Raw genomic sequence first — 14,900 nt, forward strand, 5'->3', positions numbered from 1 at the left:
CTCCCCCAAAACACACAGATCTATTCAAAAATTTACTGGTTATATGACTAGCTTTAGTTCTTCTGATTGACATTTTATAACTGATAACTGCAAATAATTCACTAAAACTCTTTCTTGATCCTTCAATTTCAAAGTATCTGTTGTCTGCTCTCTATAAAGTCTGGGGAAATTGTTTGGCCTACAATCTATTTCTCTATTCCTTTTTCCAACTTTTCTTAACCATACCTTTATGTTTGCATTTCTGTGATGGAGATTCCTCCTCTATAATTAAATTTGTAGTTGGGCGTATGGCCAACTTAGAGGTAAAAATGGGGCATGGAATGGAAGAAAGTCATCTGTGCTAATTCCAAATTGGGACACTTAAATAGTGATACACTTTCTTCATGCTTTGTCTTCCCTGTTTTTGCCACCTGGAAAATGAACAGGCCTACTCGCAGCCTAAATGGTAAGGCCACAAGATAAAAGTACTCTGTGATGTAGAACCACCCACAGATCTGGAACGTTCCCCACATATTTTGTGCAGGAAGGATATAAACTTCCTTGTTCTTTAAATCTCAGAAAGTTTGGTCTCTCTGTTTTCACATCTTAGCCCACCATCACAAACACACTTCAATATTTTGCCTGGTTTTTGATTCTAAAATTTCAAAACCACTTAGCATTTATAAAAATAAGCATATAATAGTATAATTTACTTCTTAACCAAACTGTGATTTGTCCCCGAGGGAAGGAGCTGAAAGCTAAATTAATCTTATGTCACTTGAAAAAGAAAGTTTCAAGCATCAAGTAGATTCCATTTTCTTATATTCAATCAACAGCTCAAACCATGCCATACCTTTTAGTTTGCATGGTATTTTGAACATGATATTTTTATTTATCAATATTTTTTCAAAATTCCTTAATGCCTTTCTTTATTCTGAGTTTTTACTAAATGAATACTAGACCTTATATTTCTCTGTTATTTTGCCCTTTCTGCAAACTGGATCTACTATTTACAGTCGGAGCATTAAGGTCTTCTTCAAATATATATTGTATTACTCAACATTTTTTTAACGTTGGCATCATAATTTTAATTTCAGAGACTTGTTCCTAATCTTTGTTTCTATTTCATCATAAATTTTCCTGTTTTGTGATGTAGCATTCTCTTAAATCTCACTAACAATAATACTTACCAATGCTTTTTTATAATATTAATTAAACCTATAGCTTAATTAGTGGAAAACTAATATTTTTTCAATATTAGGTCTTCCTAGGATGAATATGAAATAATAGTCTTTTATTTATGTCAGCTTTAATAAGTTTTCATAAAACTTTCTAACTTTCTCCATTAGGCATTGTACATATTTTGTTAGATTTATTTTTAGGTACAGTATATTTTTCTTGTTATTTTGAATGACATCTTTTTTTAAAATTACATTTTCTGGTTGCTGTTTTTGGAACATAGAGCTTTTTTCTATATTTATCTTATATCCAGCACCTGGTTACTTCAATTATTAATTCTCAAAATGTGTTTATAAAATCTTTGAATTTTTTCCTTTATCACTAATATTATTATTTTTTAAATTACAAAAGCTGTACAAATTAGTTGGAAATAAATATACAAAAGCAATAAGAAAGTGAAAGCAGAAATTTTCTCCACCCTCCCTTGGATTAATGTATATATTTTTACCTTTTTTCCAGTTTTATTGAGATATAATTGACTTACAGCACTATATATGTTTAAAATGTACAACATAATGATTTGACTTATATACATCATGATGACCACAATAAGTTTAGTGAACATCCATCGTCTCATACAGATACAAAATTAAATAAAGAGAAGAATTGTTTTGCTTGTGATGAGAACTCTTAGAATTCACTCTCTTAACAACATTCACATATAACATACAGCAGGGTTAATTATATTTATCATGCTGTACATTACAGCCCTAGTACTTATTTATCTTATAAGTGGAAGTTTGTACCTTTTGGCTGCCTTCCTTCAATTTCCCCTCCCCCTTACCCCTGCTTCTGGTAACTACAGATCTGATCTCTTTTTCTATGAGTTTATTTGTCTGTATGCTTTTGAAGTATAATCACCCTGCAACACTATTGTAATTCCTTTCACACAATTAGGTGATTAGTATTTCCATACATTTCAAAATGATCACCACTATAAGTCCAGTTACCATGAATTTTAAATATAGATAACCATATCATCCATATATTATGATAATTTGCTCCCCCTACTGCAACCCTTATATCTTTTGTTTCTTTTCTTACATTTTACTCACAGGAGCCTCCATTATAATGTTCAACATAAGTAGTGACAATGGACATCCTTGTTGAGTTCCAGATTTTAGAGGGAATACCTGTACTGTTTTGCCATTCAAGATGATACTTATATTGTTCTGTTAAATACTTTTAATCAAGTTGAAGACATTTTTTGTTTTTCTGGCTTATAAGGGATTTTTAATCATGAATATCTATTGAGTTTTATTAAATGCTTTTAATGTTTCTTTTTCAACATGAATCTCTTATTGTAAATTAAAATTAACTGCATTTTAAGTGTCAAAAACTCTTTCATTCCTGGAGTAAATGTAGTGAGATTAGGATATGCTGTATTTTTTTTTCAATTATCACGATCTATTGACTTGTCCTCCTCAGCCCACATTCTTTTTTTAAATTTATTTATTAATTTTTTTTTTTTTTTCCTGCATTGGGTCTTCATTGCTGCACGTGGGCTTTCTCTAATTGTGCCAAGGTGGGGCTACTCTTCGTTATGGTGCGCAGGCTTCTCATTGTGGAGGCTTCTCTTGTGTGGAGCATGGGCCCTAGGCACATGGGCTTCAGTAGTTGTGGTATGCAGGCTCAGTAGTCGTGGCTTGCAGGCTTAGTTGTTCCACGGCATGTGGGAGCTTCCCAGACCAGGGCTCGAACCCATGTCCCCTGCATTGGCATGTGGATTCTTAACCACTGCACTACCAGGGAAGCCCCCACATGTTCTTTTTTGTACCCTTCTGCTTTGTATGTTGTATCCTGTAATATATTCTTTGAATGGTTACACTTAAGATAAGATTATACATACTTATATTAGAAAAGTCTAACTTTAATATAAAAGCTGAACAATAAGAGAGCCACAGAACACTTTAAACATATTCACCTCCCTTCCAAATTATATTCTATATCAATTACAGTTTTAGTTATATATTTATTAGTCATCATAAGAAATTATCATGATTATTTATACACTTAACATTGCTTTAACTTTCTGGTATTAATCTTTTTCCCAGGACAACTTGGCTTCTTTATTCTATTACCCATCCTATGCCAGATTTTTTTTTTTTCCTCTTTTGGACTTTCGGAATTTTCCACACTTTTTGTGAGTTCAACAACAATATATTTTAATGCTTGCTTACTTTTTAAAGATTTCTCAATATGGTTAGACTGTCACACTGATGAAAGAGTCTCTCATTCTTTTACTAGAGCACAGTTGTCATCAACTAAGGTTCTGGCTGTGTCACAGTAACATGTCCTACATCCCTAGGTAGTGTGAGATGAAGGTACCAATGTAATTTCTATGAAAAAGAGCAAGAAAAAAATCATCTAAATATTCTGAGTGACTTTCATCTCTATTTTCCATTTTCCCTTGGCAGTTTACACTTATTTTATCATATGATTATCATATCAAAGTCTCAGAAAAATATACAGTAAAAAGTAACAGTATATAAAAATACAATACTTCAAAGATTTAGAAACAGCTAATTGGCTTTTTAAAATCATTTTCAGGTATCTTATTCTTAGTATCTCAAGAAAAGTATAGAAAATGGCAAAATTTACTAACTCTAGGAAATGGTTTTGGTCTTGCCTTTTCTAACCTTGCCTTGTCATTTGATTTATTTTTAAGTAAAATATTTCAGTTCTGATACTGACTCATTCCATCTAGTAAGTTCATTAAAATCATATGTGTGTGTATATGACATAAATATGTAATAGAGAACTGTACTAGAAATCCAAGGCCACCTACATCAAAAACTTGTAAGAAAGAGCACATAACAGGAAGAGTGTGACACAAAGAAAGTTAAGCCCACTTTTCCAAGCTAAAATTCTAAAATAGAAAATCAAATATTGAATCATAATCTCAAAATATACAGATACTGTACATTCAAAAAATCATAAATAAGATTATTTCTGAAATACCAGATTAAGGTAAATATTTATCTTACCTTCCAAAATTTGGGGTAACTCAAATTTATTTGAATAGTATTGGAAAGTGCAATACTCAGATATGAAAGGAAGAAGAATTTTTCTTTTTCGCTACAGCTGAAAGATCTATGGATAAAAGAAAGCTATATTACAACTTTTTGTCCCATAAGCTCAAAGAATTATTTACAAAATAGTTTTTGAACTATTTGGCAGAAAATCATTTGGGAGAGTCATTTGTCTTTTTTTTTGCTCTTCATGACATTTCCAAGCAATGGTACAGAGATCTCCTGTATTACAAACTTCATAGGACACAAAGGTCAGAAAAATTTTCAGGAATACACACACACACACACACACACACACACACACACACACACACACACACACATACCCTTACAGTATTACAGATTGTAAAAAAAATTCATGGCTAAGACTGAGGCTGGAGCAGAACAAACACACCCCAGACCCCAGGGACACTGCACAGAGTAAAAAGCCACATTAGGACACTGCTGGGAAAGGGAAGGATAGCCCTCCTGTACCCTGATCCAAAGCAAAAGCTTACTGCTGTTGGAGAAGGAGCAGGAAAAGCTCTAACACCCGTTAGAACTTTGCCTGGATACTAAGCAGAGATATGTTGCCTTTGGGGTAAGGCCAGGAAAATTTGGAACCTTACAAGCCCTGAGAAACAGGTATACAGAATCTTTCTCAGTCTGAGAACACAGAAGATGATAGGAAACCCTCTGCTGTCATCCCCATCCCACCTAAAGCCATGTATATTAATCATGTCTTTGGTTTTCTGTATCCTGGTGCTTTGATATCTTAGGGCCTTGCTGAACCTGGAGGGATGGTTCCTTTCAGGGTTAGCTAATTCCTAGAGAGAGCAAAAGTCTTGCCTATGAGTGCAGCTTTCATCTCAATCCAGAGCTTATAGCCCAACTACATACTTAATCAGGCTCTCACTCTGGACTACAATCCATCTACTCTGATTACCACAGAGCCAACTAGCGACAGGCTCAATGACAGCCTGCTGAAATTATTCAAATTAACCAATCCTAAACTGGCTTACCCTGCCTCACCCATTCTTTCCCACAGAAATCACAATAAAGGCTCTCATTCAAGTTTTCTCCTCACTCCTTCTTCCTCCTGATGGACGCTGGTGCTTCCCCAAGTGGCCCCTTGTCACAGGGTATGCCCCCTTCTCTTAGGATTTGTAAGGGCAACAAACTATCTTCTCAATTGCAGTCATTCCCTCATCTGTTGGCCTTGCCACACTTAATAATAATATCATCTATTTTTTTCCATTAATTTTCATCAGAGTATGATTGTTTTACAAGGTTGTGTTAGCCCCCACTGCACCACAAAATGAATCAGCCATACATATACAGATATCCTCTCCCTTTTTGGACTTCCCTCCCATTTAGGACACCACAGTGCATGAGGTAGAGCTCCCTGTGCTATACAGTACGTTCCCATCTGTTGTCTAATATAATATATTTTTAGAAACACCTTACACCAAGTGACACATGACAGCAGTCTACATCCGACGAGTGGGAGGCAGCAGAAAGTTTCATCTGTGCCACAGGTACTGAGCATCTGCTGAAAGCTGGCAGTGGAACAAGGACACAGAAAACAACCTCAGCATTCCAGACCTGACCTTCAGCAAAATAAAGCTGCAGTTTACCACTGGGGAAATTTTTTAAATTCAACATTTAAATTTGAGATAATGGCAGATGTATGTGTAGTTCTAACAAATAAGGCAGAGAGATCTCATGTGTTCTTTTCCTACTTTTTCCTCAATGGTATTATCTTGCCATTTTCCAATTCCCTCTACCTCCCACCTCCTTCTTAGTCCCTGACAAGCACTCATCTGTTCCTGTTTTTATAATTTTGTCACTTCAAAATACAATATACATGGAATCATACAGTATGTAATATTTTTGGATGACTTTCTTCTATCAGCATAATTTCCTGGAGATTCACCCAGGCTATTGCATGCATCAACATTCAGTTCATTTTTATTGTCGAGTGCTATTCCGTGGTATGGAACTCCCACAGTTTGTTTAACTATTCACCAGCTAAAGGACAACCGGGTTTCAGACTTTGGTGATTACAAATAATGCTGTTATAAAGATGTATGTACATATTTTTATGTGAACATATTTTCACTTCTCTCAGATAAATGCCCAAAACGGCACTGCCGGGTTATATAGTAGCTGCACGTTTAGTTTACTAAGAAACTGCCAAATTATTTTCTAGAGTAACTATATCATTTTGAATTCCAACCAGCAAAGCATGAGCAGTTTCTCTGATCCTTTCAGCATGTGGTGTTGCCACTATTTTTTTATTTAGCTAATCTAATAGGTGAGTAGTGATGTCTCATCTTAGTTCTCACTTGCATTTCCCCAAGGGGTAATGATGCTGACAGCTTTTCGCATGCTTATTTACCATCTGCAAATCCTTTTGAGAGATACGTCTGTTCAGGTGTTCTGCCTATGCTCTAACTGGAATGTTTCTTCTGTTTATTCTTGTTGAGTTTTTTTTTTTTTTTTTATAATACATCTTTATTGGAGTACAATTGCTTCACAATACCGTGTTAGTTTCTGTTGCAAAACAAAACGAATCAGCCGCATGCACACACGTGTCCCCATATGCCCTCCTTCTGGAACCTCCCTCCCATCCTCCCTGTCCCAACCCTCTAGGTCATCACAGAGCACCGAGCTGATCTCCCTGTGCTATGCTGCTGCTTCCCAGCAGCCAACTATTTTACATTCGGTAGTGGATATATGTTGATGCTACTCTCACATCACCCCAGCTTCGCCCTCCCACCCCATGTCCTCAAGTCCATTCTCTATCTCTACCTCTTTATTGCTGCCCTGCAACTAAGTTCATCAGTACCATTTTTTTTTCTAAGATTCCATATATATGTGTTAGCATACGGTATTTGTTTTTCTCTTTCTGACTTACTTCACTCTATATGACAGACTCCAGGTCCATCCACCTCACTAAAAATAAATCAATTTCATTTCTTTTCATGGCTGAGTAATATTGCATTGTACACAGGTACCACATCTTCTTTATCCATTCATCTGTCAATGGACATTTAGGTTGCTTCCATGACCTGGCTATTGTAAATCATCCTGCAATGAACATTGTGGTGCATATCTCTTTTTGAATTATGGTTTTCTCTGGGTATATGCCCAATAGTGGGAATGCTGGTTCATATGGTAGTACTATTTTTAGTATTTTAAGGAACCTCCGTATTGTTTTCCATAGTGGTTGTATCAATTTACATTCCTACCAACAGTGTAGGAGGGTTCCCTTTTCACCACTCCCTTTCCAGCATTCACCGTTTCTAGCTTTTTTGATAATGACCATTTGGACCGGCATAAGGTCATACCTCACTGTAGTTTTGATTTGCATTTCTCTAATAATTAGTGATGTTAAGCATCTTTTTATGTGTCTCTTGGCCATCTGTATGTCTTTCTTGGTGAAATGTCTATTTAGGTCTTCCACACATTTTTGGATTGTGTTGTTTTTTTTTTCTGATATTTAGCTCCATGAGCTATTTGTATATTTTGGAGATTAAACCTTTGTCTGTTGATTCTTTGCAAATATTTTCTCCCATTCTGAGGGCTGTCTTTTTGCCTTGTTTATGGTTTCCTTTGCTGTGCAAAAGCTTTTAAGTTTAATTAGGTCCCATTTGCTTATTTTCATTTTTATTTCCATTACTCTAGGAGGGGGTTCAAAAAAGATATTGCTGTGGTTTATGTCAGAGTGTTTTTCCTATGTTTTCCTCTAATAGTTTTATAGTATCTGGTCTTACATTTAAGTCTTTAATCCACTTGGAGTTTATTTTTGTGTATGGTGTTAGGTAGTGTTCTAATTTCATTCTTTTCCATGTAGCTGTCCAGTTTTTCCAACACCACTGATTGAAGAGGCTGTCTTTTCTTCATTGTATGTTCTTGCCTACTTTGTCATAAATTTGGTGCCCATATGTGCGTGGGTTTAAATCTGGGCATTCTATCCTGACCATTGATCTATTTTTCTTCCAGTACCGTACTGTCTTGTTACTGTAGCCTTGTAGTATAGTCTGAAGTCAGGGAGCTCGATTCCTCCAGCTCCATTTTACTTTCTCAAGATTGCTTTGGCTATTTGGGGTCTTTTGTGTTTCCATATGAATTGTAAGTTTTTTGTTCTAATTCTGTGAAGAATGCCATTGGTAATTTGATAGGGATTGCACTGAATCTGTAGATTGCTTTGGGTAGTACAGTCATTTTCACAATATTGACTCTTCCAATCCAAGAACATGGTATATTTCTCCAACTGTTTACGTCATCTTTGATTTCTTTTGTCAGTGTTTTATAGTTTTCTGAGTACAAGTTTTTAGCCTCATTAGGCAGGTTTATTCCTATGTATTTCATTCTTTTTGTTGCAATAGTAATTGGGAGTGTTTCATTAATTACTCGTTCTGATTTCTCCTTGTTGGTGTATAGGAATGCCAGAGATTTCTGTGCATTAATTTTGTATCCTGCAACCTTACCAAATTCACTGATTAGTTCTAGTAGTTTTCTGGTGGCATCTTTAGGATTTTCAATGTATAGTATCATGTAATCTGCAAACAGTGACAGTTTTACTTCTTCTTTTCCAATTTGTATTCCTTTTATTTCTTTTTCTTCCCTGATTGCTGTGGCTAGGACTTCCAAAACTATGTTGAATAAGAGAGGCAAGAGTAGACATCTTGCCTTGTTCCTGATCCTAGGGGAAATGCTTTCATTTTTTCACCATTGAGAATGATATTTGCTGTGGGTTTGTCATATATGGCCTTTATTATATTGAGGTAGGTTCCCTCCATGCCCATTTTCTGGAGGGTTTTCATCATAAATGGGTGTTGAATATTGTCAAAAGATTTTTTTGCAACTATTGAGATGATCATATGGTTTTTATTCCTTAATTTGTTAATGTGGTGTATCACATTGATTTGCATATATTGACGAATCCTTGCATCTCTGGGATAAATCCCACTTGATCATGGTGTATGATCCTTTTAATGTGCTCTTGGATTCTGTCTGGTAGTATTTTGTTTAGGATTTTTGCATCTATGTTCATCAGTGATATTGGTCTATAATTTTCTTTTTCTGTGATATCTTTTTCTGGTTTTGGTACCAGGGTGATGGTGGCTTCATAGAATGAATTTGGGAGTGTTTCTCCCTCTGCAATTTTTTGGAAGAATTTGAGAAGGATTGGAGTTAGCTCTTCTCTAAATGTTTTATATAATTTGCCTGTGAAGCCATCTGCTCCTGGACTTTTGTTTGTTGGAAGATTTTTAATCATGGTTTCGATTTAATTACTTGTGATAGGTCTGTTTATATTTTCTAATTCTTCCTAGTTCAGTCTTGGAAAATTGTACCTTTCCAAGAATTTTTTCATTTGTTCCTGGTTGTTCATTTTATTGGCTGTAGTTTTTTATAATCCTTTGTATTTCTGCAGTGCCCATTGTGATTTCTCCTTTTTTGTTTCTAATTTTATTGATTTGCATCCTCTCCCTTTTTTTCTTGATGAGTCAGGCTAAGGGTTTATCAATTTTGTTTATCTTCTCAAAGAACCAGCTTTTAATTTTATTGATCTTTGCTATTGTTTTCTTCATTTCTATTTCATTCGTTTCTGCTCTGATCTTTATGATTTCTTTCCTTCTACTGATATTGGGTTTTCTTTCTTTCCCCCCCACCCCACTGGGGAACTTTGTGCATTTTTCAGCACCTATATATTGAAAACCTGTACAGCACATGATTGCCTCATCCTATGCCTGTCAAAAGCCACACTGAATACAGAAGCAGAAACACAGACTCTAGTGTGATGTCTTGTCCTTGGTGTCTCCTTTAGGTTCCTGTACCACTCTTGCTTTCCGACTGTCCAGGGACGAAGGCTGAGGCCACCAAGTGGAAGAAAGGTGGCAGCTCGGGGGGAGGAGGCCTGATTGGTCAGGAGGCTTCCCAATCTGTACGCTGAGCCTCAGGCTCTTAGACAGAGCCCAGCACTGTGGCAGGATGTCTGGTTCAGGGCTGGACGAGCAAGGGCTCACAGACTGATTGACTGTCTCACGATGGAAGCTATTTTTAAAATAGGTTTCCTCCTTAGGGAGGCCAAACAGTAGGAATTCCAATGTACTTAGCAGCCATACTTGTTTTTCTCTAAACATTATTAAGTTGACTCTTTGGTTCCAGTAAGATGACCACCACAACCTCATCTCCCTGGAATCAGGTAACTGAATACAACAGACTGTGGGGATCCCAGACCCTCTGAGCGAAGAGAGAGCACAGTGCAGGGAGGATTTCTAACAGGAGCTCATTCTGATTCTTCACTTCCCAAGGTGAATCTGCGCAGCCCAGGGAGTTGCAAAGCTGGGAGCAAAAGCCGTGACAGTCTGAGGGCAGTGCCTAGGCTAAGAGCGAAACCCAGCTTCCTTCAGCCACTCTGGGCAGAAAGTCCAGGAAGTTTGTCCCTTAGCTGAAAAATATCTCTCTGACATATTTTAGCACATCCTGGTCCTCCCTGAGGCCTCTGCTGCAGGCCGAGTCAGAACCCACAGGCCCTGGAGGAGGGCCATCTTCCCCACAGTCCTCATCCTCACTGTCCTCACTTCTGCTCCCGTGGGGACTCCAGGACAGTGGTGCTGAGCTGGCTGGGGAGTGCTCTGGCTTATCAGTGCCTGCCAGAGGCAGCTGTTCCCACAGCTTTTCCTGTTTTCGGCCCTCAATCAGGATCCCCAGAGCAACGTCTACGATTTCAGCTTCATTCATGCAGTACACAGTCCTCATGGCAGGAAGTCTTGCTGCAGCCACTGGCACCATGGCTGTTCTCCTCCTCTTGGGGGTCTTCACCTGCACTGTCCTCTTTTCAGGCACCTGGGCTGTCACCCATGCTGGAAGCACACTTTTTTATTCTCAGATTTTAAGTCTTCCATCTCCCTAGTGTCTCATGAAGAGGAACCAGGGCCCAAGCTTAATGACTTCAGGACAGCAAATCCCACTCACTCTCTCATCACACCAGGAATTATAGGTCTGTTTGTACTGAATGGGAGTCCAGCTTTAATTCTGGCAACAGCACCTCCCCTGTCCCCGGTGCTTCTCCAGGAGGGCTTCCTGCCTCCAGGCCCACGCCCCCTTTTTGGCTTCTGGGGCAGGTCTGGGAGTGTCTGATTCTGGGCAGTTGTAGTGAGCTTGGAGCCCAGCCGGCTGGGCCCTGGCCCCACACGCACCGTGGCCTGCCCGCCAGCTCAGCCATGTCCCCACATTTCGACATTAGGTTTTCTTTGTTCCTCTTTCTCTAGTTGTTTAAAGTGTAGGGATAGATTGTTTATTTGAGATTTTTCTTCTTTCTTGAGGTGAGATTGAATTGCTATAAACTTCCCTCTTAGAACTGCTTTTGCTGCATCCCACAGGTTGTGGGTTGTCGTGTTTTCATTGTCATTGTTTCTATGTATTTTTTTAATTTTTTCTTTGATTTCTTCAGTGATCTCTTGGTTATTTAGTCGTGCCCTCTTTAGCCTCCATGTATTTGTTTTTTACTGTTTTGTTTTTCCTGTAATAGATTTCCAATCTCATAGTGTTGTGGTCAGAAAAGATGCTTGATATGATTTCAACTTGCTTAAATTTTCCGAGGCTTGATTTGTGACCCAAGATGTGATCTATCCTGGAGAATGTTCCATGTGCTCTTGAGAAGAAAGTGTATCCTGCCACTTTTGGGTGGAATGTTCTATAAATATCAATTAAATCTATCTGGTCTATTGTGTCATTTAAAGCTTGTGTTTCCTTATTTATTTTCTGTTTGTATGGTCTGTCCATTGGTGTAAGTGGAGTGTTAAAGTCCCCTACTATTTTTGTGTTACTGTTGATTTCTCCTTTCATGGTTGTTAGCATTTGCCTTATATATTGAGGTGCTCCTATGCTGGGTGCATAAACATTAATAAATGTTATGTCTTCTTCTTGGATTGATCCTTTGATCATTATGTAATGTCCTTCCTTATCTCTTGTGACAGTCTTTATTTTAAAGTCTATTTTATGTGATATGAGTATGGCTACTCCAGCTTTCTTTTGATTTCTATTTGCATGGAATATCATTTTCCATCCCTTCACTTTCAGTCTGGAAATGTCCCTAGGTCTGAAGTGGGTCTCTTGTAGACAGCATATATATGGTTCATGTTTTTGTAACCATTCTGCCAGTCTGTACCTTTTGGTTGGGGCATTTAATCCATTTACATTCAAGGTTATTATTGATATGTATGTTCCTATTACCATTTTCTTAATTGTTTTGGGTTTGTTATCGTGGGTCTTTTTCTTCTCTTGTGTTTCCCCACTTAGAGAAGTAACTTTCGCATCTGTTGTAAAGCTGATTTGGTGGTGCTGAATTCTCTTAGCTTTTTTTTGTCTGAAAAGCTTTTGATTTCTCCATCAAATCTTAATGAGATCCTTGCTGGGGAGAGTAATCTTGGTTGTAGGTTTTTATCTTTCATCACTTTAAGAATATCCTGCCATTTCCTTCTGGCCTGCAGAGTTTCCACTGAAAAGTCAGCTGATAACCTTATGGTGATTCATTTGTATGTTATTTTTTGTTTTGTGCTTGTTGCTTTCAATTTTTATAATTTAATTTTTGTTAGTTTGATTAATACATGTCTTCGTGTGTTTTTCCTAGGGTTTGTCCTCTATGGGACTCTCTGTGCTTCCTGGACTTGGGTGACTATTTCCTTTCCCATGTTAGGGAAGTTTTCAAATATAATCTTTTCAAATATTTTCTCAGACCCTTTCTTTTTCTCTTCTTCTGGGACCCCTATAATTCGAAAGTTGGTGCATTTAATGCTGTCCCAGAGGTCTCTGAGATTGTCTTCAATTCTTTTCACTTTTCTTTCTTTATTCTGCTCCTCGGCAGTTATTTCCACCGTTTTGTCTTCCAGCTTGCTTATTCGTTCTTCTGCCTCCATTATTCTGTTACTGATTCCTTCTAGTATATTTTTCATTGCAGTTATTGTGTTGTTCATCCCTGTTTGTTCTTTAGTTCTTCTAGATCTTTGTTAAACATTTCTTGTATTTTCTCAATCTGTGTTTCCATTCTATTTCCTTGATTCTGGATCATCTTTACTATCATTACTCTGAATTCTTTTTCAGGTAGATTGTGTATTCCCTTTTCATTTATTTGGTCTTCTAAGTTTTTACCTTGCTCCTTCATCTGTGACATGATTTTTTGCTGTCTTTTTTTTTTTTTTTTTTTTTTTTTTTTAATGTGTGGGGTTGTGTTCCTGTTTTACTGGTAATTTGGCCTGAGGCTTCCAGCACTGGAGTTTGTAGGCTATTGTGTAGTGCTGGGTCTTGGTGCTGAGATGAGGAACTCTGTGAGACCTCCCTTCAATGAGTATTCCCTGGGGTCTGAGGTTCTCTGTTAGTCCAGTGGTTCAGACTCAGAGCTCCCACCATAGGAGCGTCAGCTCAAACCCATGCTCACAAATCAAGATCCCTCAAGCCCCGTGGGGTGGCAAAAAAAAAAAAAAAAGAAAGAAAATAACAAATTAAAAAATAAAATTAGAGTAGGAAACTAACAGATATGTTAGAAAGAATGTAGAACTAAAAATATAGATGAATCAATAACTGGAAGGTACATCAGTACCACAACAGTAATAAAGAGGAGGAAAAAGAAAAAGAAAAAAAAAAGGACGGGGGAGAAGGCCTTGGCTGTGGAGAGTGGGGCCTGAGCAAGAGAGATGTTTAGGTGGTGAGCAGGGCCAATGCTCAGGACCCACAGGGCTGGAAAAGGCCCTGGGGCCTGTGAAGAGTGGAGCTTAGTCTCAAGGAACAGAAGGGGCCAGGTGTGGCCCCCATCCCTGATCTCAGAGGGCAGGGGACTTCACCTGGGAGCCCAGCAAGCTCCCTGTGTCCGAGTGGGTGGGACAATTGACCTCCACTTCTCTCCCTCTCCTCCTCGAGCACCCCTCCCATATGCCTCTCCTGATCTCCCCAGCCTCCCTCCTATGCCCCCAAGAACCCACGCAACCTTGAGGAGGCTGGAGGGCAGGGGATCCGCCTGGGCACTCAGCAGGCTGCCTGGGCTGGAGTGGGCAGGGCAAACGCCCTCTGCTCCTCTCCTGCTCCTCCTGCAGTGCCCCTTCTACCTGCCTCTCCTGACCTCCCCAGCCTCCCTCCTATGTCCCCAGTACCCACACAGCCTGGATGAGGCTTTGGAGGGGGGAGAACAGGATTGGGAGTTCAGCAGACACCTCACCCCAAGTGGGCCAAGTGATCACCCTCCATTCCTTTCCTACTCTTCCCAGAGAGTCCCTCTCACCTGCCTCTCCTGATCTCCCTGGCCTCAGGGGCACCAATGGCCTCCACTTCTCCCCCAACCACAGTTCCCCTACATCCTACTGGTTCACTGTGGGGTTCCTCCTGTCTCCTTGGGGGTTAGCATCCCCCACTAGCAGCTGGCAGGCACCCCGGCTGTGTGGAGAGGCTAACTCCACATCTTCCTACACCGCCGTCTTGACTCCTCCCCTACTGTTGAGTTTTGAGAGTTCATTATATATTTTACATAGTGGTCCTTTTTCTCAGGTGTTTTGCAAGTATTTTTCCCAATGTGTAGCTTGTCGTTTCTTCCTTATAACAAAGTATTGCACAAGTTTTTTATTTTGATGAAATCCATTTTATCTATTTTTCCTTTTATGCACTGTGTTT

At 38.6% G+C, this 14,900-nt stretch overlaps 2 protein-coding genes across 11 annotated transcripts in view; both read right to left on the reverse strand.

The window, feature by feature from the left end:
• DGKB (diacylglycerol kinase beta) overlaps positions 1-14,900 on the reverse strand; it is a 796,780-nt gene that overhangs the window by 576,974 nt on the left and 204,906 nt on the right. The gene's annotated exons all lie outside the window — the stretch shown is intronic.
• On the reverse strand, positions 10,686-11,212 carry LOC131762471 (cell cycle regulator of non-homologous end joining-like). Its single transcript, XM_059074027.2, is given in 2 exon segments — positions 10,686-11,116; positions 11,119-11,212. Coding segments are annotated over 2 exon segments (459 nt in total). The 5' UTR covers positions 11,147-11,212.

The sequence above is a fragment of the Kogia breviceps genome, chromosome 9 (assembly GCF_026419965.1).
Source record: "Kogia breviceps isolate mKogBre1 chromosome 9, mKogBre1 haplotype 1, whole genome shotgun sequence".
NCBI lineage: Eukaryota > Metazoa > Chordata > Mammalia > Artiodactyla > Physeteridae > Kogia > Kogia breviceps.